The sequence below is a fragment of the Lipotes vexillifer genome, unplaced genomic scaffold (assembly GCF_000442215.2).
Source record: "Lipotes vexillifer unplaced genomic scaffold, Lipotes_vexillifer_v1.1 scaffold250, whole genome shotgun sequence".
Classification (NCBI taxonomy): domain Eukaryota; kingdom Metazoa; phylum Chordata; class Mammalia; order Artiodactyla; family Lipotidae; genus Lipotes; species Lipotes vexillifer.
In genome coordinates, this window is record NW_006785198.1 from 840,469 (window position 1) to 864,562 (window position 24,094).

A 24,094-nucleotide genomic window follows, 5' to 3' on the forward strand; every position below is an offset into this window, starting at 1 on the left:
TTTTTTTTTTTTTAACATCTTTATTGGAGTATAATTGCTTTACAATGGTGTGTTAGTTTCTGCTTTATAACAAAGTGAATCAGTTATACATATACATATGTCCCCATATCTCTTCCCTCTTGTGTCTCCCTCCCTCCCACCCTCCCTATCCCACCCCTCTAGGTGATCACAAAGCAGCCAGCTGATCTCCCTGTGCTATGCGGCTGCTTCCCACTAGCTATCTATTTTACGTTTGGTAGTGTATATATGTCCATGCCACTCTGTCACTTTGTCACAGCTTACCCTTCCCCATCCCCATATCCTCAAGTCCATTCTCTAGTAGGTCTGTGTCTTTATTCCCGTCTTGCCCCTAGGTTCTTCATGACCGTTTTTTTTAGATTCCATATATTTGTGTCAGCGTACGGTATTTGTTTTTCTCTTTCTGACTTACTTCACTCTGTATGACAGACTCTAGGTCCATCCACCTCACTACAAATAACTCAGTTTCATTTCTTTTTATGGTTGAGTAATAATCCATTATATATATGTGCCACATCTTCTTTATCCATTCATCTGTCAGTGGACACTTAGGTTGCTTCCATGTCCTGGCTATTGTAAATAGAGCTGCAATGAACATTGTGGTACATGACTCTTTTTCAATTATGGTTTTCTCAGGGTATATGCCCAGTAGTGGGATTGCTGGGTCATATGGTAGTTCTATTTGTAGTTTTTTAAGGAACCTCCATACTGTTCTCCATAGTGGTTGTATCAATTTACATTCCCACCAACACTGCAAGAGGGTTCCCTTTTCTCCACACCTTCTCCAGCATTTATTGTTTGTAGATTTTTTGATGATGGCCAATCTGACCGGTGTGAGATGATATCTCATTGTAGTTTTGATTTGCATTTCTCTAATGATTAATGATGTTGAGCATTCTTTCATGTGTCTGTTGGCAGTCTGTATATCTTCTTTGGAGAAATGTCTATTTAGGTCTTCTGCCCATTTTTGGATTGGGTTGTTTGTTTGTTTGATATTGAGCTGCATGAACTGCCTGTAAATTTTGGAGATTAATCCTTTGTCAATTGCTTCATTTGCAAATATTTTCTCCCATTCTGAGGGTTGTCTTTTCGTCTTATTTATGGTTTCCTTTGCTGTGCAAAAGCCTTTAAGCTTCATTAGGTCCTATTTGTTTATTTTTGTTTTTATTTCCATTTCTCTAGGAGGTGGGTCAAAAAGGATCTTGCTGTGATTCATGTCATAGAGTGTTCTGCCTATGTTTTCCTCTAAGAGTTTTATAGTGTCTGACCTTACATTTAGGTCTTTAATCCATTTTGAGTTTATTTTTGTGTATGGTGTTAAGGAGTGTTCTAATTTCATTCTTTTACATGTAGCTGTCCAGTTTTCCCAGCACCACTTACTGAAGAGGCTGTCTTTTCTCCACTGTATATTCTTGCCTCCTTTATCAAAGATAAGGTGACCATATATGCGTGGGTTTATCTCTGGGCTTTCTATCCTGTTCCATTGATCTATATTTCTGTTTTTGTGCCAGTACCATACTGTCTTGATTACTGTACCTTTGTGGTATAGTCCGAAGTCAGGGGGCCTGATTCCTCCAGCTCCGTTTTTCTTTCTCAAGTTTGCTTTGGCTATTCGGGGTCCTTTGTGTTTCCATACAAACTGTGAAATTTTTTGTTCTAGTTCTGTGAAAAATGCCAGTGGTAGTTTGATAGGGATTGCATTGAATCTGTAGATTGCTTTGAGTAGTATAGGCATTTTCACAATGTTGATTCTTCCAATCCAAGAACGTGGTATATCTCTCCATCTATTTGTATCATCTTTAATTTCTTTCAAGGATCCCATTCAGATTTCACGAAGAAATTAAAACCTTTACAGACAAGCAAAAGCTAAAAGAATTCAGCACCACCAAACCAGCTTTACAACAAATGCTAAAGGAACTTCTCTAGGCAAGAAACACAAGAGAAGGAGAAGACCTACAATAAGAAACCCAAAACAGCTAAGAAAATGGTAATAGAAACATACATATCAATAATTACCTTAAATGTAAATGGATTAAATGCTCCCACCAAAAGACATAGACTGGCTGAATGGATACAAAAACTAGACCCATATATATGCTGTCTACAAGAGACCCACTTCAGACCTAGGGACACACACAGACTGAAATTGAGGGGATGGAAAAAGATACTCCATGAAAATGGAAATCAAAAGAAAGCTGGAGTAGCAATTCTCATATCAGACAAAATAGACTTTAAAACAAAGACTATTACAAGAGACAAAGAAGGACACTACATAATGATCAAGGGATCAATCCAAGAAAAAGATATAACAATTGTAAATATTTATGCACCCAACATAGGAGCACCTCAATACATAAGGCAAATACTAACAGCCATAAAAGGGGAAATCGACAGTAACACAATCATAGTAGGGGACTTTAACACCCCACTTTCACCAATGGACAGATCATCCAAAATGAAAATAAATAAGGAACCACAAGCTTTAAATGATACATTAAACAAGGTGGACTTAATTGATATTTATAGGACATTCCATCCAAAAACAACTGACTTATGTATTTAAAGAGCCACCCTGGCTACTCTTTTGGGAATTGCAGGGGCAAAGACCAAGGCAGAGACTAGTTAGGAAGCTATTGCAACAATCTAGGAAAGAGATGATGGTGGCAAGGCCAAGGGAGCAAAGGGGTTGCAGGTGTGGAGTGTGAAGGCAGGGAGGTGGTGGGAGGATGTTAGCTAACAGTAAATGGCATTGGAACTGGGTGGGCTGCCCAACAAATGTTTAATGAATTAATGAATGCACCACCCAGAAACTTGGGAGTTATCTTTGACCCCTTTCTTCCCGTCAACACCTCCTCACTTGCATCTAAACCATACCAAGTCCTGTCAATTCAACACCTAAAACATATCTCAAACCCATTCAATTCACATAATCTCCACATCTGCAACCTTAGCCTCCACATCCCTCACTTAGATTAGATCCTTAACCCCTAACCAGTATCCCTTCTTCCACTCAGCCTCCTTCAATGCATTCTGCACACAGAAACCCTCTGACTTGGCTCTTTCCTGCTTAAACTCTCCCATGGCCTTTCTTCGTCCTTATAGTGGTCCTGGCTCCACCTTCCTCTCTGACCTTGTCTCCCTAACCTTCACCTCCATCTACAGCTCATCAGCCTTACTTAGCACAAAACATACTGAATTTGTTCCTGCCTCAGGACCTTTGCTCTTGCTGTTCCCAATGCCTGGATAAGCCTTCCATGCACCTACCTCCTTCTCATCATTCAGATCCAGACCCCAATCTAATCTCTGCAAGAGGCCTTCCTTGAAGGCATCTCTTTCACCTAGTACCCTATTTTATTGCCTTCATAGCACTTATAATTCTGAAGTTAAAGTACAGACAATTCTCATTATTCATGGAAGTTCTATACAGTTGCTGCAAACGCTGAATTAGCAGATACTGAACCATTGCTCCTAGGGAAAATACAGGATTAGGTTCTTCCAAGCCTCTGGTCACAACATTTCATTAACCAATTAATACATAACCTTGTTTTATGTGTGTTTCTCTTTAAAGACGACTTATTTAATATATATTGCTGATTCATTAACATTGAACTCACAGCCAACAGCACTATAATTCATGCCTGACTGACGCTTATCTAATACACATGTTTTCTTGTAAAACATATCACAGCCTTCTTGCACTTACGAACACTAGACAGCACTTTAGCAGTAAGCTTGGGGACCATTTTAAATAGGCAGATCACCAATACAAAGCACAAAAAATTGTGAAAAATGTGGTACTATATAGACAGTGGAAAGACACTGTTTGCAGTATGAGAGCCCATGGAAGATGGTAGAGCATCATCTTGTTTGACCTTACCTGGCAATGTGCACATCAGGCAATTCACATTTTTTGTCACTTTAAGCATGCCCACTAATGAATGTGAAAGTGCCACAAATATTGATCTTGGAATTACAAATACATTTTAGCAAGTGAATTTGCAAATATAAAATTTATGAATGAGGATGGAGCATATTTATTTGTTTATGCATTTATAACACGTAGCTGCTTACATATATACCCATGCTGGCCCTCCCTTGTGTGTGCTCTCTCTCTTTCTCTCTCTCTTTTTTTCACACACACAAGCTTCAGAGGAACAGAAAGTCTTGTTCACCCCTCTACCCCAATGCCTATCTTGATACAGAATAAGCACTCAATAAATATTTGTTGATTGATTGATTGAATAAATGAATGAATTGCTTTCCCTGTTCTTCCTGTTTAGAAAGACCACCAGCACTACCACCCTCCTTAGTTCTATGTTCTATCTCTCACCCTGTTTTCTCCTAGATAGCACTTATCACCATTTGTCCTTATGTATTTCTGACTGTATTTATCTATTTATCTGTCTCCCCCTCTAGATTGTATACCCTGGCACCAGTGTCCCCTGCATCAGCAGGCCGACTCTCAACCACTGCGCCACCAGGGAAGCCCTGTGTTCACACTTTTGAGAGAAAGTATGGCCTGCTAGTTACAGTGCAGGGACCTTGGTTTGGATCCTAGCTCCCCTATTTCTAACTCCCAGCCCCCAACCTTGGATACCTTACTTGGACTCTGTGGGCCTCAGTTTTCTCAGCTAAAAAATGGAGACAGGGCTTCTCTGGTGGCTCAGTGGTTGGGAGTCCGCCTGCCGATGCAGGGGACACGAGTTCGTGCCCCGGTCCGGGAAGATCCCACATGCCGCAGAGCGGCTGGGCCCGTGAGCCATGGCCGCTGAGCCTGCACGTCTGGAGGCTGTGCTCCGCCATGGGAGAGGCCACAACAGTGAGAGGCCCGCGTACCGCAAAAAAAAAAAAGGAGACAATTACAGGAGCAGCATCTGAATGTTGTTATGAAGAGTAAATGAATTAATAATCCATGTAATGTGCTTAGAATAGCGTCTGGCAGTAGGTGCTTCACAGAAGCTACTATAATTAACATGCTGTTATTTACTCACACTGTTATTCACTCACTGCACTGGGCTGGCCCCCTATCCAGTAGGTCTTGCCCTCATGGCAGGCACTCCTGACCTCTGTAAGCTTCAGGAGGCCCTGCAGCCCTTCTCCTCTGCTCCAACATCTTTCTTACCCTCCTGGACCACCCTGCTGGAGGCACAACTGAGCCCAGAGCCCATCTCATCTCTAATCACCAGAGCTTCATTGTTATATACCTGCAGTGCTATCTTCAGTGCAGGCCTCAAAGCCTAAATGACAACAATTCTTACACTGAACTTAGCCAGAGACCCTTGGGGTGGCCAGTAGCATCAGGCCTTGCTCTGCTTAGTTTGGCCATTGTTCAGGTAGGGCACGGAGGTACTAGACTCTAGGAGTTCTGTGTAGTCTATTGGCTACTAGTTGCCTGCAGTTATTACTGATTCCCGACCCCAGCCAGAAACAGGCTACTACTACTGCTAACTTCTAGATAAAGGAATGTTAGATACTCTATTAAAGTTGCCTTGAAAAAGCCCAATTAGTGTAAAAGGATTATTTTTATGACAAATATCCAGCCAGTAGGATTTGAAGTATGTTTAGTGGGAGCAGGTGACAAAGAACATCATCTTTGTCAGTGTCCTTCCAGTTTCGTGGAGGGTAGGAAGCTTTCTGGTCTTTGTGAGTACCTCTGTTTATGAAGGGCGGCCACCTCCTTTTTGGTTCCAGCTCAGTGTGGGTCTCACAGTTCCACCTAGTGGTTTTCCAAGATAAAACTCCAAGGGCTCTTATGCATCGGACACTCTACAAATTACGGCTGGCAGTATGATTTTAAAGGATAACTTGCATGTGAATCAAGTCAACAGCTGTTTTGGGGCAGACCCCGAGGCTGTGGCTGCCCTGCGTCACCTCCGCCTCACCACCAACCAGGATTTGGGCCCTGAGGTGCCCCCCCGAGGGCGTGCTGGGGGCCCTGCTGTGCGTGAAGCTCTGGAGACCCCCCCGCATCCCAGGCGCCAGCACACTGCTTCCTGTCATAAGCACCCCGGGGATCCTGCGTGCCCTCTGGCCCTGGACCATCCTGTCCCTGACACCCGGACAGCTCCCGCAGGCTCGTCGAGAGCGGCTCATCCCGCCAGCCACAGTTGCTGCCCTCTAACCCCAAGATCCCCACCCCTAACCCCACAATAAATGTGATCTGAAGCAAACAAACAAACAACAACAACACAAAAAAAACAGTTGCCTTTGAGCATCCTCTACATTCAGGTGTTAGGGTTAGTATTTTAAGGGGAGATAAAAATGGGCAATTTGTCCCTAATTTATGAACCACTTGTATTCCAAATGTTTGTTTATTATGCCAACTGATTGCAATTTGGAATATATTTCCATACATAATCAGTGTTTGCATAGAGTCACTAATAATCACCTGAATAATCATATCATAGAGCTTCCAGGGCGAGGGGTCAATGTTTCTGTGGGAAAATAAGCTCAAAATTCCTACCTGAGAGGCTGCATGCACTTTTCCCCTCGCTGACGCGCCTGTTGAGCAGTGGGAGGGAGGATGTTGGGACATCCAGGTGTGGGGGGCCTGGAGAGGATGGGAGTGGGTTCTGGGGCCCCTGGAGCATAGAGTTGGGGGAGGGAGTTCTGGGGATAAATGCAGAACTGAACCTGGGGTGGTAGAAGTTGATGGTGATAAAAAGGATAAGAAAATGAGAAGTAGGGCTGAGAGGGAAGATTAAGGCAAAACGATACCTTGTCTTCTTCCATCCGCTGTCCCAGGGCTTGCTGCTGCCCAGGACTGACCTGGGGTGGGGGGCAAAGGGACAGGAAGGACAGGAATGGAAGCCTGTTGAACCTCCCCCTCCCTTTTGAGGGCAATTCTGGGACTGGGGAACCAGAGGAGGGAATCCCTACCTCACCTTCCTCCCCAGTTCCAGGTTTACTAATACAACCTAATTGGAAAGTCAGTAGCTTTAAAGTGTGAAGAACTAGGGCTTCCCTGGTGGCGCAGTGGTTGAGAGTCCGCCTGCCGATGCAGGGCACCGGGTACGTTCCCCAGTCCGGGAAGATCCCACATGCCGCGGAGTGGCTGGGCCCGCTGAGCCTGCGCGTCCAGAGCCTGTGCTCCGCAACGGGAGAGGCCACAACAGTGAGAGGCCCGCGTACCACAAAAAAAAAAAAAAAAAAAGGAATCCGCCCGGCAATGCAGGGGACACGGGTTTGAGCCCTAGAATGAGTCCAGAATGATCCCACATGCCACGGAGCCACTAAGCTCATGCACCACAACTACTGAAGCCCGCTCGCCCTAGAGGCCGTGCTCCTCAGCAAGAGAAGCCACCGCAATGAGAAGTCCGCGCACCGCAATGAAGAGTAGCCCCCGCTCGCCGCAACTAGAGAAAACCGGTTCACAGCAACGAAGACCCAACACAGGCAAAAATAAATAAATAAAATAAATTAATTTTTTTTAAAAAGTGTGAAGAACTGAATAACAAGTTTGACTGAAAAAGAGCCCTAGGGAGCAGAGGTACCTATCTAGAGGCAAGGGAAGGTTTCTTTAAAACGGGAGACCATTGAGCAAATCAGCATGCTGAGGACAAACAGCACAGAGGTAGGAAAAGTTGACGGGAGAGGAAGAGCTGATGGGCTGAGAAGGGTGGAGAGGGGCAGGCAGGTGTCCGAACTGGAGGGAAGGGCAGAAAGACGGGGCCTGTGCTGATGAGCTGGTGGGCAGGGCTGTGGGACATCACAGGATTCTTTGCTGTACAGACACAGAATTTTCCCTGTGAGAGGAAGCAGGGTCACCTGGTGAGAGAGAGCAACAGGTGAAGGGGTGAGGGAGGAGGTGTTTTAGGAGAGCAGTACAGGTTTGATAGAGCCTAAGATAGTGATAATACCTTTGAGCCAATAATTTCACTTTTAAAACCTATCCTGGGAAAATAATTTGAAAAAGAACAGATACATGTATATGTATAACTGAAAAAAAAATATGAACTACTATTTTCAACTGTCATTCAGGCCATTTCTGTACATTCTCATCATATATAACTGTCTTGGTTCTTATACTTTTGTTATTCATTAGATCTTAAGTATTAGTTTTGAGAATTTGACCTTTGTCTTCTTTCAAATTTAAAATATGTTAAACCACACACACAAATTTTTTTTAAAACCTAAGAAAATAATTTGAAATGTGATAAAAGTTTATAAACTATATATTTGTTTGTAGAGTTATTTATAATCACTAGAAACAAATGAGAAAAAATGTAATGCTTACCAACAACAGAACAGTTAAAAATTATGCTATAGAATTACATTAATTTAAAGTTATGTGTTAGAAAAATTATATAATGTCATAGTAAAATTCTAGTGACATAACAGTAAGTATGAAAGGCAGGATTTAGAATTTCATTTAAGATACTATATATGGAGTGACTGGAAGGAAATAGAGCAAACGATTAATAGAGGTTCTCTCTTGAGAGAAAATTATGGGTAATTGTTATTTTCATCTTTTTATCTTTTTGACATTAAAATTTTTTTAAATTTTATATTGGAGTATAATTGATTTACAATGCTGTGTTAGTTTCAGGTGTACAGCAAAGTGATTCAGTTATACATATACATATATCTATTCTTTTTCAGATTTTTTTCCCATTGAGGTTATTATAGAATATTGAGTACAGTTCCCTGTGCTATACAGTAGGTCCTTGTTGGTTATCTATTTTAAGTATAGTAGTGTGTATATGTCAATTCCAAACTCCCAGTTTATCCCTCCCTGCCGCCACATTTCCCCTTGTGTAATGATACGTTTGTTTTCTAAGTCTGTGAGTCTGTTTCTGTTTTGTAAATAAGTTCATTTGTTGACATTTTTTATAATGGATAAACTTACTTTAAAAATATGAACAATGATTTTAAAGTCTTTTAAATTTTAACCAAGGCAATTATTTAAAGCAAACAATTGCATGTTTCCTAGTGTTAATGTTTTAAATGGTTATATTTAATGTCCAAATTCCACTTTGCCTTTCCCAGGTCATCCAGAAATTTATCCTTTAGTGTTGACTAACAAGACCCAGGAGATATTTAACTGCAGAATAGATGAAGATATCACAGATGAACAACCTTATAAACTTATCAAAAAAGAAGATATTTTTGCAGACTTTGAAAACAGAGCTGCAGTATCTGATTTCTACCCAGTCAAAAAAATTATTCAGGTAAGTACAGTATCCCTCTTTATTTTTCAGTCCTACCTCAAGAGGTTTCTGATACATAATCACAAAAGTTGGAGAGATTTCTGAGTTCAGTTCTGGCATTTCCCATTACTTTGGGCAAATGCTAGCTTGCCCATCCCTCCTTGGGAATCCTTCTTGATGACCCTTTGTGAAAAGCAAACTCCTATCTGTGACATTTTGTCTTACTCCACACCCAGAAAAGCTCATCCTTGCCCAATTTTAACTAGAAAGGGAACCTACCCTTATTTTCCCATACTGCTTTAATTGTTTAATTCATAATTTTAGTCCTGATTTGTCCACAAACATGCTACAGAGCACAATACCAAATAAAAGGAATGCTTCCTTTTTTTCCTGTTAGAAATAAAATTGCATGGTAAGTTTCCCTGGACGCATTGTGTTTCAAGAGCTTTTGTAAGTTCATAAAATAACTTTGCAGTTTGGGGTTATTAACCATAGGTTAGCACTATGGTTGTCTTCTATGATTGATTGATTAAAGAAATATTAATTTTGTGTCAAATCTGAATAAACTGAATGACTACTGAACAACCTTCTTTTTTGATTATATTTTTGTAGGAATATCCTGGAGACGAGCTTCTCCTTGTTTACGACAAAGACTTCAAATATGGACTTAACTTTTATCTTATTGGAACTGAAGAGGGCAAGGAAAACTATTTAAATGTAAGCACACCCTAAGCAATCTGTTGATTGTCAGAAGGAAGCAGTACCTCTGGGGGAACCGGAGACATGGTCATGATTATTCTCGTTCAGCTCTGATTCCCTGGGGCCTAGAGTAGGTGGGCTAAGGGTGAGCTAACTCAGACAACTCAGGGTAGCAGATACTCTACTTATTTGCCCTTCATTTACCCAGTGGGACTGGAAACAACAAATCTGGAGTACCACTGCTCTCGGCCATTCCTTGGCCCATATTCCTGCTTCTCCTCTTGCCATCACCATGACTTTGGGTAAGCTACTGAACCTCTCATCTGCAAAACGGTGGCACCAATAGGGCTGTTGTGAAGATTAAATGGGCCGATGCAGGTAAAGCCCTTTGCATAGTGCCTGGCACAAAGCTAAGTGCTCCATAAATTTTTGCTATGATTATTTAAAAGAAAATTTTTAAAGGACAACTTGGTCAGTGGGCAATTGAGGGGAACAGGGTGTCAAAGATAAGCAGAGTATAAAAGAATGGTAGTTTCCAAGGAAAGGAAGTCAGTTCACCTTCGGGGTGTTGCGTTCAAAGTGGTCATGAAAGGCAACAGGTTTCTGACACTTGCCTTCCGGTCTGGCATCCTCATGGGGAGGTTTGGTCAAACTGAGGGAGACAGAGGGCTTTGTGTGATTGTCCAATAAGCAAGAAAAATAAAGGAAAGCCATAGAATTTTAAAATATCGAACACTTTTTACATTTGAAATAATTTCTCAGTTAGCCTTAACATTTTCAGTTTTATTTTTATGATTGCTTTATTCTGTGCTTTAATTTTTTTATTATGGTGAAATATTTCAAGTGTATAGAAAAGCACAGATGATGAAACAAATATCTATACAGTCACCACTCAGAATTAACAAATGTTAATATTTTATCATATTTACTTCAAATTCTTTTGAAAGGAAATAAAATATAAGAGATAATGTTTCACTGCCTCTTATAGCCTCCTTAATTCAATTTTTCTAACTTCTCTCTATAAGGAACTATTATTCTAAGGTTGTTATATAGTCTTCTGTCCATGGTTTCATACTGTTACCATGCATGTATGCTCCACAAATAATACATTTTATTGTTTTATTCATTTAAATTTTACATAAAATTATATTATACAACTTGTTTTGCAACTTTTGTTTTTCACCAAAATTCTAGGATCTATTCATGTTGATACATTTAAAATCATATACATGTAGATTGAGTTTGTTCACTGCAACTGTTTTATGAGATTTTATCTTCTGACTATACCAAAATGTATCAACCATTTTCCCTATTGATATTCATTTGGTTGCCCATTTTTTCACTATTATGAATAAAGTAGCAGTGAACATCTATATATCTATATCTGTATCTGTATCTTTATATGTCTGTATATCTTCTTGTGGACATCTTGGTTTAAAAAACATTTGCTCTTTATAATTTAATGGATATCATATTTATTCATACATATAATCCTCTCATCAGAAAAACATTTCATTAAATCAGAGAAAATTAGTTTTATATTTTATCAAGTTTTAGCATTCCATATTCTTAAAGGCATACAGTAAATGCTTTTTTCTTATCACACATCTTTTCCTTTTTTTCCTCTCCCCTCTTGATTCTTTCATCTTCTTTCTATATCCTTGATCTCTTTTTTGTCATTCTTCCTTTTTTTTTTGCATAGTTTCCTTCTCATAGTTGAAAAGCATGAACCAACAAAGAAGAAAAATAATAAGAGCTTAATGAATTTATATAAAAGCAAAGTTTATTGCAAAATATACATGTGTAATTATAACCTAAATTTGGTAATATGTATATATATTTTCTGAACTTATCTCTTTTTTTAATTGAAGTATAGTTGATTTACAATGTTGTGTTAGTTTCAGGTGTACAACAACGTGATTCAATTTTATATACATATGTGTATATATGTATATATATATTCTCTTTCAGATTCTTTTCCCTTGTAGGTTATTACAAAATACTGAGTAGAGTTATATACAAAATACTGTGTAGAGTGCTATACAGTAGGTCCTTGTTGGTTATCTATTTTATATACAGTAGTGTGTATGTGTTAATCCCACCTCCTAATTTATTCCTCCCCCATTTCGCTTTGGCAGCCATAGGTTTTTTTCTGGTAATATATTTTATGTTATTTTTTAATATATTATTTTTAAAATTTTTATTATTATTTATTTTATTTATTTATTTTTGGCTGTGTTGGGTCTTTGTTGCTGAACGCGGGCTTTCTCTATTTGCGGTGAGCGGGGCCTACGCTTCATTGCAGTGCGCGGGCTTCTCATTGCAGTGGCTTCTCTTGTTGTGGGGCATGGGCTCTAGGTGTGCGGGCTTCAGTTGTGGCTCACGGGCTCTAGAGCGCAGGCTCAGTAGTTGTGGCGCATGGGCTTAGTTGCTCCGCGACACGTGGAATCTCCCCAGCCCAGGGCTCAAAGCTGTGTCCCCTGCGTTGGCAGGCGGATTCTTCACCACTGCACCACCAGGGAAGCCCTGGTAATATATTTTAGAATCCTATTTATTTTATTGCAGCCTCCAGAAGTTCCAGAAGAGCAAGAAGAATATAAAGAGCGTATTCCTGAAGATATATATATTTATAAGCCACCTATCTCTAAACCATGGGTTTCTTTGGGCAGTGAAAAAGAAATTGAGGAAGAATCGGTTAAAGAATCCACAAAAGAGGTCAGCAACTTGAATACGATGTCTAGCCGTCACCTCCCTATAGCTGAGCAATACGTATCCCCGAGGGATCAGTGTGGTTTGCTGTGTTTGCTGCAGGGATATGGCTTTTTTTGATAGAATAATGGTCACTGTCTTAGGGGGGTGTTATGGGCTGGACTGTGTCTCCCTCCAAAAGATAAGTTGAAGTCCTAAACCCCAGTACCTCAGAAAGAAAATAAGGGGAGTTTTATCCAATACGGCAGGCGTCATTATAAGAAGATGCTCCTGTGAAAACATAGAGACACAGGGAGAACGCCATGGAAGACGGAGGCAGAAATTGGAGTGATGTATCACAAGCCAAGCAACACCTAGGATTGCTGGCCGTCACATCAGAAGCTGGGAGCAGGCAGGGAACAGATTCCGCCTCAGAAGGAACCAACCCTCCAACAGCTTAGTTCAGACTTCCAGCCTCCACAACCAAGAGAGAATATATTCCTGTTGTTTTAAGCTACCTAGTCTGTGGTATGTGGTTACAGCAGCCCTAGGAAACTAACAAAGTGGCATTCCCAGACCAGCCCCTGAGAGGAGCAATCGTGTGCAAGTGATTTATTATGAAAGGGCCCCATAAGAGACTAGGAAAGCAGCAGGACCGAGACAGAAGTCCTGCAAGGGTGCACTCTCAGGCAAAAGTCTGGCAGAGTGAAGGCTTCAGCCTGCACCTCTAGGGAACTCTGGAGTGTAAATTATACCTCAGAGTTGTCCCAAACAGAAGCAAAAGAGATGGGCTTACATATGTCTCCCACCAGTCCATTGTTGGCCTGGGTATAAACTGCCAGTCACTTCATGTTCTTTGTACCTTCAGGCAAAGTGGTCCTGGTAGCTCTAGAGCATCCTCCACAGAAGACAGGAGGGTGGCTGGTGGCTGTGGGAACAGAGAGCAAAACGACCTGGAAAGGTGCACAGAAAGTACACAAAGGGGTCCAAGAGGATGTGGGCAGAGCACCAGGGTTGTCGGCCACACATCATTTTTCTCCAGACTCGATTGTTTCCTGTACTGCTTACATGTGTTGCAGATTACATATATGATTTCTCGAAAACGAAGTGAATTTGGTGCCCCAGTTAAGTTCAGTGACCAGAATGCTTCCAGCGTAAAAGATGCCTATATTGAATGTACAGCCTACCCAGATAAAAATTTTACCCTTAAGCAACTTGAGAGAGATGTTGGCATGCAAGTAGTCCCCAAAATCAAAGACACAAGTACTCAGACGAGATGGTAAGTATGCGATGAATTTATATGTATTTTCAAAGGCAATCCAGCAACATCCATGATTACTTTGAGAGATCTGTATAATAGAAGCGCATTGACAGTGATGCCAGATCTCCACAGAGTAGTTCAGCTCAAGATCTAATTATAGGCAACAATGCCTTTTAACAATCTTACTAGGAAAATGAAATACAAGTATATAAGACTGTAAAGATTATGAAGTGGGAAAATGAGCAATGCTGTTAATAACTATAGTATTTCTCTCAGAGAAGGGGACCTGGTCATCTCAGCTGAAATATGACCATCGCCTTCTAACTTGTCTATTCTACTGCCTAAGTGATCATTCTTATGTACCAAATCAGATTGTTTTACTTCACTACTGCCCAAATCTCTTCCGTGTCTCCCCATCTCATCCAGAGCCGTTAGGATGACATATAAGGTCCTCCTTTCTTCACGACAAGTCACTGTCTGCCTGTCCAGCCCTGTTCCCAAGCAAGCCCTCTGTGCTCTAGCCTATAAGCTACTTCCAGCTCCCAGAATACCTGCTCTTCCATGTTTTCCTGCCTTTACCCTTGCTATTTCTCTGCATAAAACACCCTTCACTATCTTATCCACCCCTCTTCACCCTTTAAGTTCCAGGTCAGTACCCCCTCCTCTGTGATTTCCTGGAAACTCCAGGTAGAGCTGATCACTCTCTCCTCTGGGTTCCCACTAGAGCTTAGAGGTATCTTTACTGTAGCACTGATGACCCATATTTTATTCATCTGCTCACCTGTCTGCCTTAGATCCTGAGCACTTTGAGGCTACAAATGATTAATTAAATTTGTAATTTAATTAAACTTTTTCCAGTGAATGAATTGATGTAAAATTGATTGCTGAGGGAATGCTTTGGGGCCTTGAGCTAGGCTTTGAATGTTGTATAAATCTGAAGACATATTTAGCTAATCTATGCATATTTTTAGGATTAAAAAAAGTTATTTTGAAATAATTTTAGATCTATAAAAGATAAGCTACAAATGTTGAATGTGATTTGGAGACATAGAGAAAGAGAAAACATCCCAGATTTTTTTAAATGACCTGAACATCTAGGGGGTGGGATGGACAGAGTCTGCATGGGACCACAGGAGACCAGCCTGGGTAGTGTGGAGGGAGGAGCAGAGACAAGCAGATTCTCTGTGGCAGACAATAGGGAATTTTGGCAAGGTCTGAAGCAAGCGAGAGGCAAGATTAAAGTTATTAAAGTAAGATGAGCCAGGCAGTATGTATTGGAGTGCAGAGGGAAAAAAAAAAAACCTGGAGTTGAGGAGATTGACCAAATGGGAATCTACTGTAAACCAGGTAAAGTAAGGTGGTGTCAGCAAACCAAGAAGAGAGGGTGGAGAGAAGACATGTATAAATACAAAATGCTGTAACTCCCATCACTAAAGCCAACAAACAAAAAACTGTTTCAACCTTTCTGGCTATTAGCTACTTTCTCTGCTTTTTTTTTCTTTTTCTTTTTAACAACAAAACTCCTCACAGCAGATTTTCACATTCTCTAGTTGCACCTTCTCTTCCATTTTGCCTTGAGCCCACTCTAGTCTTAACAAGGTCACCAATGACCTGCAGTGGTCTGATCGCCTAATCCCATTTTCAGACACCCTCTTTCTCCGCTTCTCAGCAGTACTTAACATGATTGACTATTTCTCCCTCTTGGCTTATGGGCAATATTCAGTGTACTCCTCCTAACTCACTGGCAGCTCCTTCTCAGTCTCTTTTACTGGATCCTTCTCCTTCCAATTTCTAAATATTAACGGACCCCGAAGCTAACTCCTTTTGATGTTTTCTCTAACTACGCTTAATCCCTGGGTGAATTTATTCATTCCTGTGGTGTTACCTATTATCCGTTTGCTGGTGGCTCCGAAATCTATACCTTCAACCTCAGTCTCTCCCCTGAACTCTACACTCATTTATTCATCTGCTTCCTTAAGTATCTAATAGGTGTCTCAAAGTTAACATGCCCCACAACAAACTTTTGATTTTCTATTTTCAAACGTGAAACTCCCTGAATCTTCCTCATCTCAGTAAATGGCACTGATCTTCTTGTAATTACTCAGACCTCAAACCTTGAATTTTCTTGGGTCTATCTCCAAAACATATTCACTGCTATCACCTTGGATCAAGCCATGATCGTCTCTTGCCTGGATTACTGGAATGCACCCTAACTGGGCTTTCTCCATCCATCCTTTCCCTCCTACATTCTTTAATCCTGTTAAAATGCAAGTCATATCATGTCACTGACAAAAACCCTCCTATGGCTTCCCATCCTGAAGGAACCTACAAGGCTTCATGTGATCTAAATTCCATCTGCCCCTCTACCCTCATTTCCCACAATTCCCCTGGTTCATCCATTCCAGCCCCACTGGCTTCCTTGTTCCTTGAATTCACCAAGCATTGTCTCTCTTCTCTCACCTTCGCCTCACCACCACTTAGAACTGAAGCTCCATGAGACTGGAACTTTGTCTATTTTGTTTACTTGTATATCCCCAACTCCTGGGACAGCTCCTGGCACATATTTATTAAACGGAGGGGGAAAAGGAACCAAGGAAGGGAAGGAGGAGGAGAATGATCAAGTTAAGGAAGAATGTGCAGAGTCACTGACTTGAGTTCAATGTTCAGAGAAGAGCCATGAAATATACAGTGAGAGAGGCTGTGACCAGGAGAATCGTGGGTCCTCAGTGTGGACCATAGTACAAAACATACTTTAAAAAAAACCAAAAAAACAAAAAACAAAACATACTTTTCAGATCTCTGTGAACCAAAGGATCAGGACCCATGAAAATGTAATGTTAAAATTAGAGCACATGTACCTAGATACCAGGGGTCAGGACAAGACATGGGTCATAAACCAGGGAGGCAGATAGACAGACAGGCCAAACCAAAAGAGATGAAGAGAAAGACAAGGACTGGTAGTCAAGTCTTGGCAGAGAATTAGGACATCAAAGATCATTAAACACCAAGAAGTGAGGGTAAGAGAGGAAAGAGAGAGATGATCCATTAGTACAAAAGAAACTTAGATTTTGAGAAAAAGTTCTTAGTCAAAACAGCTAGAGATTTCTATTTTTCTACCAGGGTGCAGAAAAGTGAAAAGGATGAGTCAGCCAGGGTAGACTCAGGAGGTAGACTCAGAAAGGGAGAGTGAACTTCTAACAACAGGGACCCTAACCACAGGACTCTAGATTTATTAGGTTCTCAATGAATGTTGACTGATAATGATGAACAGTTGTTTCTATGTAGATGGAGGGAATAGATGAGAAATAGCGGCAGGTCTTAACCCACAAAGTGGGGTGGTGGTGGGGAGTAAATCAAAGGGAATTCAAATGGTTCAAATCCAGGTGACTTGGGAGAATGCTGGTACCACTTACTAAGATCAGAAATTAGGTGGAAAAGATGGGATATATGATTGTGATAGAAGAAGTAAAAAAACAAAATCAAAGATGAGGTTCAAAGAATAATGACAATGAAAGCAAATGTTTACAGTGTCCTTACCACATACCAAGCATTCTTCTAAGAATCAATACTTTGCACACATCAACTCAATTAATCCTCACAACTGCCCTCTGGGGTAGGCACCATCTCCATTTTACAAATAAGGAAACTAAGGCAAAAAGAGGTTAAAAATGAAAGCTCAATGTTTAGAACATAATTTAAATTTAAAGCAATAATGAATAGATCTGCTGAGAAACAACAAAACAAATCACATTTTAAAGAATAAGAGTGACTCAGTCATATTGCTACTTTGATGAAACCACCAGGCACCATATAATTTCTTACTTAATCCTACCTGGAGGGTACTAGTGTGGGATAGAAAATTAAAGGTGATGCTAAGATCTGAACCCAAGTCTCTGGTTCCAGCACCAACATTCTTTCTTTCCATCACTCTGTCTTCTGCTATGGATACTGATCTAGGCAGGGAAAAAAAGAATGAATTGTTCAATTAAATATAAACAAAACTCTCTTTACCATTCTGTTTGATTACTCTCTATTAATATACTTGCCTCTCAGAGACATTTTCCTGACATTTGTTCAACAACACAGGTTAAATACAACCTGATTTTTTTGAGCACTTAAAATGTCCTAGGCACTGTTTTAAAAGTTTTGCATCTATTAACACATTCAATCCTTACAATGACACTGTGAGCTAGGGACTTTCAGTATTTATCTTAGGGATGAAAAACCAGGCACAGAGAGGTTAAATAATTAGCTCAGGGTCACATAGCTAGCAAGTGATAGAACCAGGCTTCAAAGCCAGGCAGCCTGTCACCGGAGTGCACTCTCTTAAGGACTTGCCGTATGATCTTTCTACAGCCCCACACCCTAAGATCAAGGAGCTCACTCAGTCTAGTGGGTAAGACTGACAAAGCCCAGAGGTACAATACAATGTGTTGTGTTCAAGGGTGGAGGTGAACACTGAAAGCCGACTGGATGGAATAAGCTTTCTCCCAGAGATGGTGCTGCCATTACTGCCAAAATGTAACTTGTTCCAGGTTTTGTATATTTAGAGCAGAGTTTCTCAACCTCAACGCTACCGGCTGGATGATTCTCTGTTGTGGGAGAGCTGCCTTATGCACTCTAGCATCCCTGGGCTCTACCCTCTAGATGCCAGGAGTTCTTCCCAGTTGTGACAGCCAACATTGTTTCCAGACATTACCGAGTATTCCTGGATTGAGAAGATAGAACAGGATCGCACTGGTTGAGAAACACTGATTTAATGAAATGAAGAAAGAATGATACACAAATGTGACAAAATGTTAATAATTAATGAATTTGGGTAAAGAATGTATGGGAATTTCTTATACCCTTCTTACAACTTTTCTGTAAGTTTAAAATGATAGCTAAATATTTTTTTTACAATAAAGAGCTTATTGATTATGTCAAAGAGAAATTCACAAATACTTCGAATGGCAGCCAACATCAATCGTCTAGGACAAAGAAAAAATTCAATATGTAGAATTTAAGTGTAAAATAATATCCTAATATTGTCACAGAGAAAAATCTTTGCCCTGTTATGACCTATATTTGCTTGTCTTTGATCTAACTTTTGGTATTCGATTTCTTTCAATATATTAGGACATATCCCAAAAATGCTACTACACAATATTATCCAAGAGAATTTTCAGAAGAAGAAAAAGAGGCACTGGGACAATCAAAGACTTTGACTGAGTTTCTTAACAATGTGTCTATAAGGTAAAAATTGTATATTAAATTTAAAAAAACATAGAATGTATATGTTTACTTATAATAATAGGTCTTAAAAAACAACTCTATACCTGGTGTACAGATAGAAAATATGAAGACAGTTATCAGATACTCATGAGCATGTGACACATTCTACAGATTCTCAGTCTTTCTTTCCCTTCTATTGCTAAGCAACATGCTAGACCTTCTAAGCTAGGGCCACACCAAACAGTGTCAGCCTGGAAGGTGTATATAGTTGAACATGTGAGGATGTTTTCCTAACGGAAAATTAACATTTATTTACCATGGTTTCCTTTATTTAAGTCTTTTTCTTCACTCCCCAGTCCTCTTCTTAGCTTCATTGATTTTTACAGGATTACAAAGGTGAGGATGTTGTGGATGTTGAGGATGATCATTACCATGATGATAGGAATTTACAAAAATACCTTTTAAATAAGAATCTGAAGTCAGTTCAGATGTAATTTTTGGATATGTCACCCTTATCTCTAATTCCTGTGTTGCTGCCACTCTTACTGGCCCTGAAAGAGAGGTGTCTTTAAAATGCCCCCTACAGTCATATTTAGGCCCTAGGCAGACCCTGGGGACTTCTAAACCAGAGAAAGAGTTTGAAGGTCTCATCAAGTTGATATCAGAGTTCAGATAAGTGGAGCCAATGGTGGACATGTCTACCAGTTGTACGGTTGGTTACCATTTCCTCCCAAAATTAAAGATTTGGTAGACAAGTTCATATACAGCCCAAGTTAAGCTCTTTTATTTTTAAGAAAACATTTTAAGATTAAATGTCTTGAAAATTCCTTGTGACGACCTAGAGGGGTGGGATGGGGGAGGGTGGGAAGGAGGCCCAAGAGGGAGGGGGATATATGTATACATATAGCTGATTCACTTTGTTGTACAGCAGAAACTAACACAACATTGTAAAGCAATTATAATCTAATAAAGATGTTAAAAAAAAAAAGAAAAGGAAATTCCAACAACTCTCAAAAGTTGTTACCTATGCCTAGAGAGAATCTGGTTCAAAAATTCACTAATTATTCAAAGAGAGCTTATTAACTATTTGCCACTCACTTACAGCATGTGTGCTATAGTTTTTCCTATGTAGACAATTAGAAAGAAACCATAAAACCTGAGGTTTCTTTTTCTCATATCAAAATTAAGTAATTATTAAAATTTTTCCTAAGGACATTAAAAATGAGAAGTCTGTCTATGTACAATCAATTTCAAGGGAATAAATGGTCTATAGCCAATTCTCAATTATCTACATTGTGTATTATCTTTATTTTTTTAATATTTATTTATTAGGCTTCATCGAGTCTTAGTTGCGGCAAGCCGGATCTTTGTTGCGGCACGCAGGCATGCGGGATCCTTAGTTGCAGCATGCATATGGGATCTAGTTCCCTGACCAGGGATCCAACCCAGACCCCCTGCATTGGGAGCATGGACTCTTAGCCAGTGGACTGCCAGGGAAGTCCCTGTATTATCTTTAGATGTGGGCTTTTATTCTTCCCTTTCAGTTGCCAAGCTTACAAGGAGAGGGATGGTGAACAGCTTCATAATTCCCTCCTTGAGATGTGGGAAGGAGGAGCCAGAACTATAAGAAGAAAGAGGAAAATTGGTACAGGAATTTTAACAGCATTGGCCAAGAATAAATAAGAAACCACATTTACATCACAGCCATGCTTGCCACTCTAGAACTGTTTAAGGTTTACTTAATTTTTTAAGATTAGAATAAGCCTTGTTTTGTTCTGGAAGAGAGCTCTTTTAGAAATGAGTTCTTTCCTTCTCATAGAATTTTGTCCAGAACAAACCTAAGGCAAGCACTATTTGCAAAAGAAGAAAATGATCTGAGAGGAGAGAGAGAAACTTCAAGGGGATTCTCAAAGCAACTAAGAAACGTTCGTTTGGGGGTTAAAAAAGCAGTGATACCCATGGGCTTTCACTCAGAGAACAAGCTTTGCCAGCCTCCAGTTCATCTCTCTCAGGAACCACGTGGGAGAGTGCACCAAAATCAAGAAACAGGAAACCAGAGAAAAGGTGCTGTCTTCACTTCTCCCTTGTGAAGACAGTTCAGGCTGAAACAGAAAGAAATGATTTTGAAAATGCTAACAAATGCTTCTACTTGAAACTGGGCTTAAACCTTGAAGCTCCGGGTTGTTCATAAGGTTTTTCAGGGTTGTTCAAACACAGGGTTGTTCAAACTTTAATGTGCATATGAACCACCTGGGCATCTTGTCAAAATACAGGTTCTGACTAAGTAGGTCTGGGGTGGAGCCTGCAGCTTTGCATTTCTAACAGCTCCAGGTCATGCTGATGCTGCCAGTCCAAGGAAATGCAACTAGTTTGAAAGATGAAGCACAAGAAGAATTTAGCCCAAAGAGTACTCAATTACGCAGTGAATGGTAGTGTAATGATTAATGACACAGGTATTAAGTGGTACCCTTGTTTAATATGTTAGGAATATCTATTAGGATACTTACTGCTTGTATTTAATGATCTAAATAAAGGGGTTTTTTCTTATTTTAGGAAATTCATAATTGAAAACCACTTTCAACTTACTATATTTATTAAAAAACCAAGTTGTTTAGACTTTCAGTCATTAGGGTAAAACCTTGGGTGGCATTCTAATTATGGGAAAGCTCCTAGAGGCCTTGGGAGGGGGCTGAGCTTTCAAGCCTAAAAATATAAAGGGACAATAAACATTATAGTAACTTATAAAACAGGAACTTGTCAAGCCAAGTTCCCTAGAATAAGAAGAGCACCAAGATTGTTTTTTAAAAGAGCAAGGTTAGTATTTTTAGCAGGATAATTCTTCATTTTAGGGACTGTCTTATGCATTGTGGGAGGTTTAAAAATAGAATTAAAAACATTAGCACCTCCCAGACACTGTGACAGCTAAAACCACAACCACCACCACCACACACACACACACACACACACACACACACACACACACTCACACACTTCTAAATTCCAAATCTCCCCTTGAGAATCTCTTATTTGTTGTTTTAAATTGTATATAATATAATTATTATATATACAAATATAATAATTATATATATTTAAATACAATAATTAGTATACATGATCATTTGGTACTGAATATGGCTAAGAAAATTGCCTTTTCTATCAGTTTGGAGTTTTCAAAAAGCAAATGAGATCAAGTTCAAAGTGGAAGTTTACTGAGAAGTTCACTGTGAAAAATAAAGGAAAGGGAAGCAGGATTGAACAGCGAGAGCTTCAGACAAACTCTCAGCCAACACAACAGGGAGCTGCAGAGGAAGACAACCTGTTGGAGGTGTCCTGCCAGGGACAGAACTGGCAGGCCCTTGTACCCACAGCGGCCATGCTCAGTCCTCTTTTTTAAGTTTTTTTTTTTAACATCTTTATTGGAGTATAATTGCTTTACAATGTTATGTTAATTTCTACTCTATAACAAAGTGAATCAGCTATATGTATACATATATCACCATATCCCCTCCCTCTTGCATCTCACTCCCACCCTCCCTATCCCACCCCTCTAGGTGGACACAAAGCACGGAGCTGATCTCCCTGAGCTATGCGGCTGCTTCCCACTAGCTATCTATTTTATATTCGATAGTGTATATATGTAAATACCACTCTCTCACTTCATCCCAGCTTACCCTTCCCCCTCCCCATGTCCTGAAGTCCATTCTCTACATCTGCGTCTTTATTCCTGTCCTGCCACTAGGGTCTTCAGAACCATTTTTTTTTTTCTTTAGATTCCATATATATGTGTTAGCATACGGTATTTGTTTTTCTCTATCTGACCTACTTCACACTATATGACCAACTCTAGGTCCATACACCTCACTACAAATAACTCAATTTTGTTTCTTTTTATGGCTGAGTAATACTCCATTGTATATATGTGCCACATCTTGTTTATCCATTCATCTGTTGATGGACACTTGGGTTGCTTTCAAGTCCTGGCTATTGTAAATAGTGCTGCAATGAACATTGGGGTACATGTCTCTTTTTGAATTATGTCTTTCTCAGGGTATATGCCCAGTAGTGGGATTGATGGGTCATATGGTAGTTCTATTTTTAGGTTTTGAAGGAACCTCCATACTGTTCTCCAGAGGGGCTGTATCAATTGACATTCCCACCAAGAGTGCAAGAGGGTTCCCTTATCTCCACACCCTCTCCAGCATTTATTGTTTCTAGATTTTTTGATGATGGCCATTCTCACTGGTGTGAGGTGAGACCTCATTGTAGTTTTGATTTGCATTTCTCCAGCGGTTAGTGATGTTGAGCATCCTTTCATGTGTTTGTTGGCAATCTGTATATCTTCTTTGGAGAAATGGTTATTTAGGTCTTCTGCCCATTTTTGGATTGGGTTTTTTGTTTTTTTGATATTGAGCTGCATGAGCTGCTTGTATATTTTGGAGATTAATCCTTTTTCATTTGCTTTGTTTGCAAATACTTTCTCCCATTCTGAGGGTTGTCTTTTCATCTTGTTTATGGTTTCCTTAGCTGTGCAAAAGCTTTTAAGTTTCATTAGGTCCCATTTGTTTATTTTTGTTTTTATTTCCATTTCTCTAGGAGGTGGGTCTAAAAGAATCTTGCTGTGATTTATGTCATAGAGTGCTCTGCCTAGGTTTTCCTCTAAGAGTTTTAGAGTGTCTGGCCTTACATTTAGGTGTCTAATCCATTTTGAGTTTATTTTTGTGTATGGTGTTAGGAAGTGTTCTAATTTCATTCTTTTACCTGTAGCTGTCCAGTTTTCCCAGCACCACTTATTGAAGAGGCTATCTTTTGTACATTGTATATCCTTGCCTCCTTTGTCATAGATTAGTTGACCCTAGATGCATGGGTTTTTCTCTGGGCTTTCTATCCTGTTCCATTGGTCTATATTTCTTTTATTGTGCCAGGACCATACTGTCTTGATTACTGTAGCTTTGTAGTATAGTCTGAAGTCAGGGAGCCTGATTCCTTCAGCTCCATTTTTCTTTCTCAAGATTGCTTTGGCTATTCAGGGTCATTTGTGTTTCCACACAAATTGTGAAATATTTTG

The 24,094-nt window shown here is 40.0% G+C and overlaps 1 protein-coding gene across 1 annotated transcript in view; it reads left to right on the forward strand.

Moving 5' to 3' along the window:
• DNAI3 (dynein axonemal intermediate chain 3) overlaps positions 1-24,094 on the forward strand; it is a 94,515-nt gene that overhangs the window by 25,073 nt on the left and 45,348 nt on the right. The window contains exons 5-9 of the mRNA XM_007457244.1: positions 9,007-9,188; positions 9,780-9,884; positions 12,432-12,581; positions 13,634-13,833; positions 18,934-19,050. Coding sequence (XP_007457306.1) covers positions 9,007-9,188; positions 9,780-9,884; positions 12,432-12,581; positions 13,634-13,833; positions 18,934-19,050 — 754 coding nt within the window. The remainder of the gene's footprint in view (positions 1-9,006; positions 9,189-9,779; positions 9,885-12,431; positions 12,582-13,633; positions 13,834-18,933; positions 19,051-24,094) is intronic.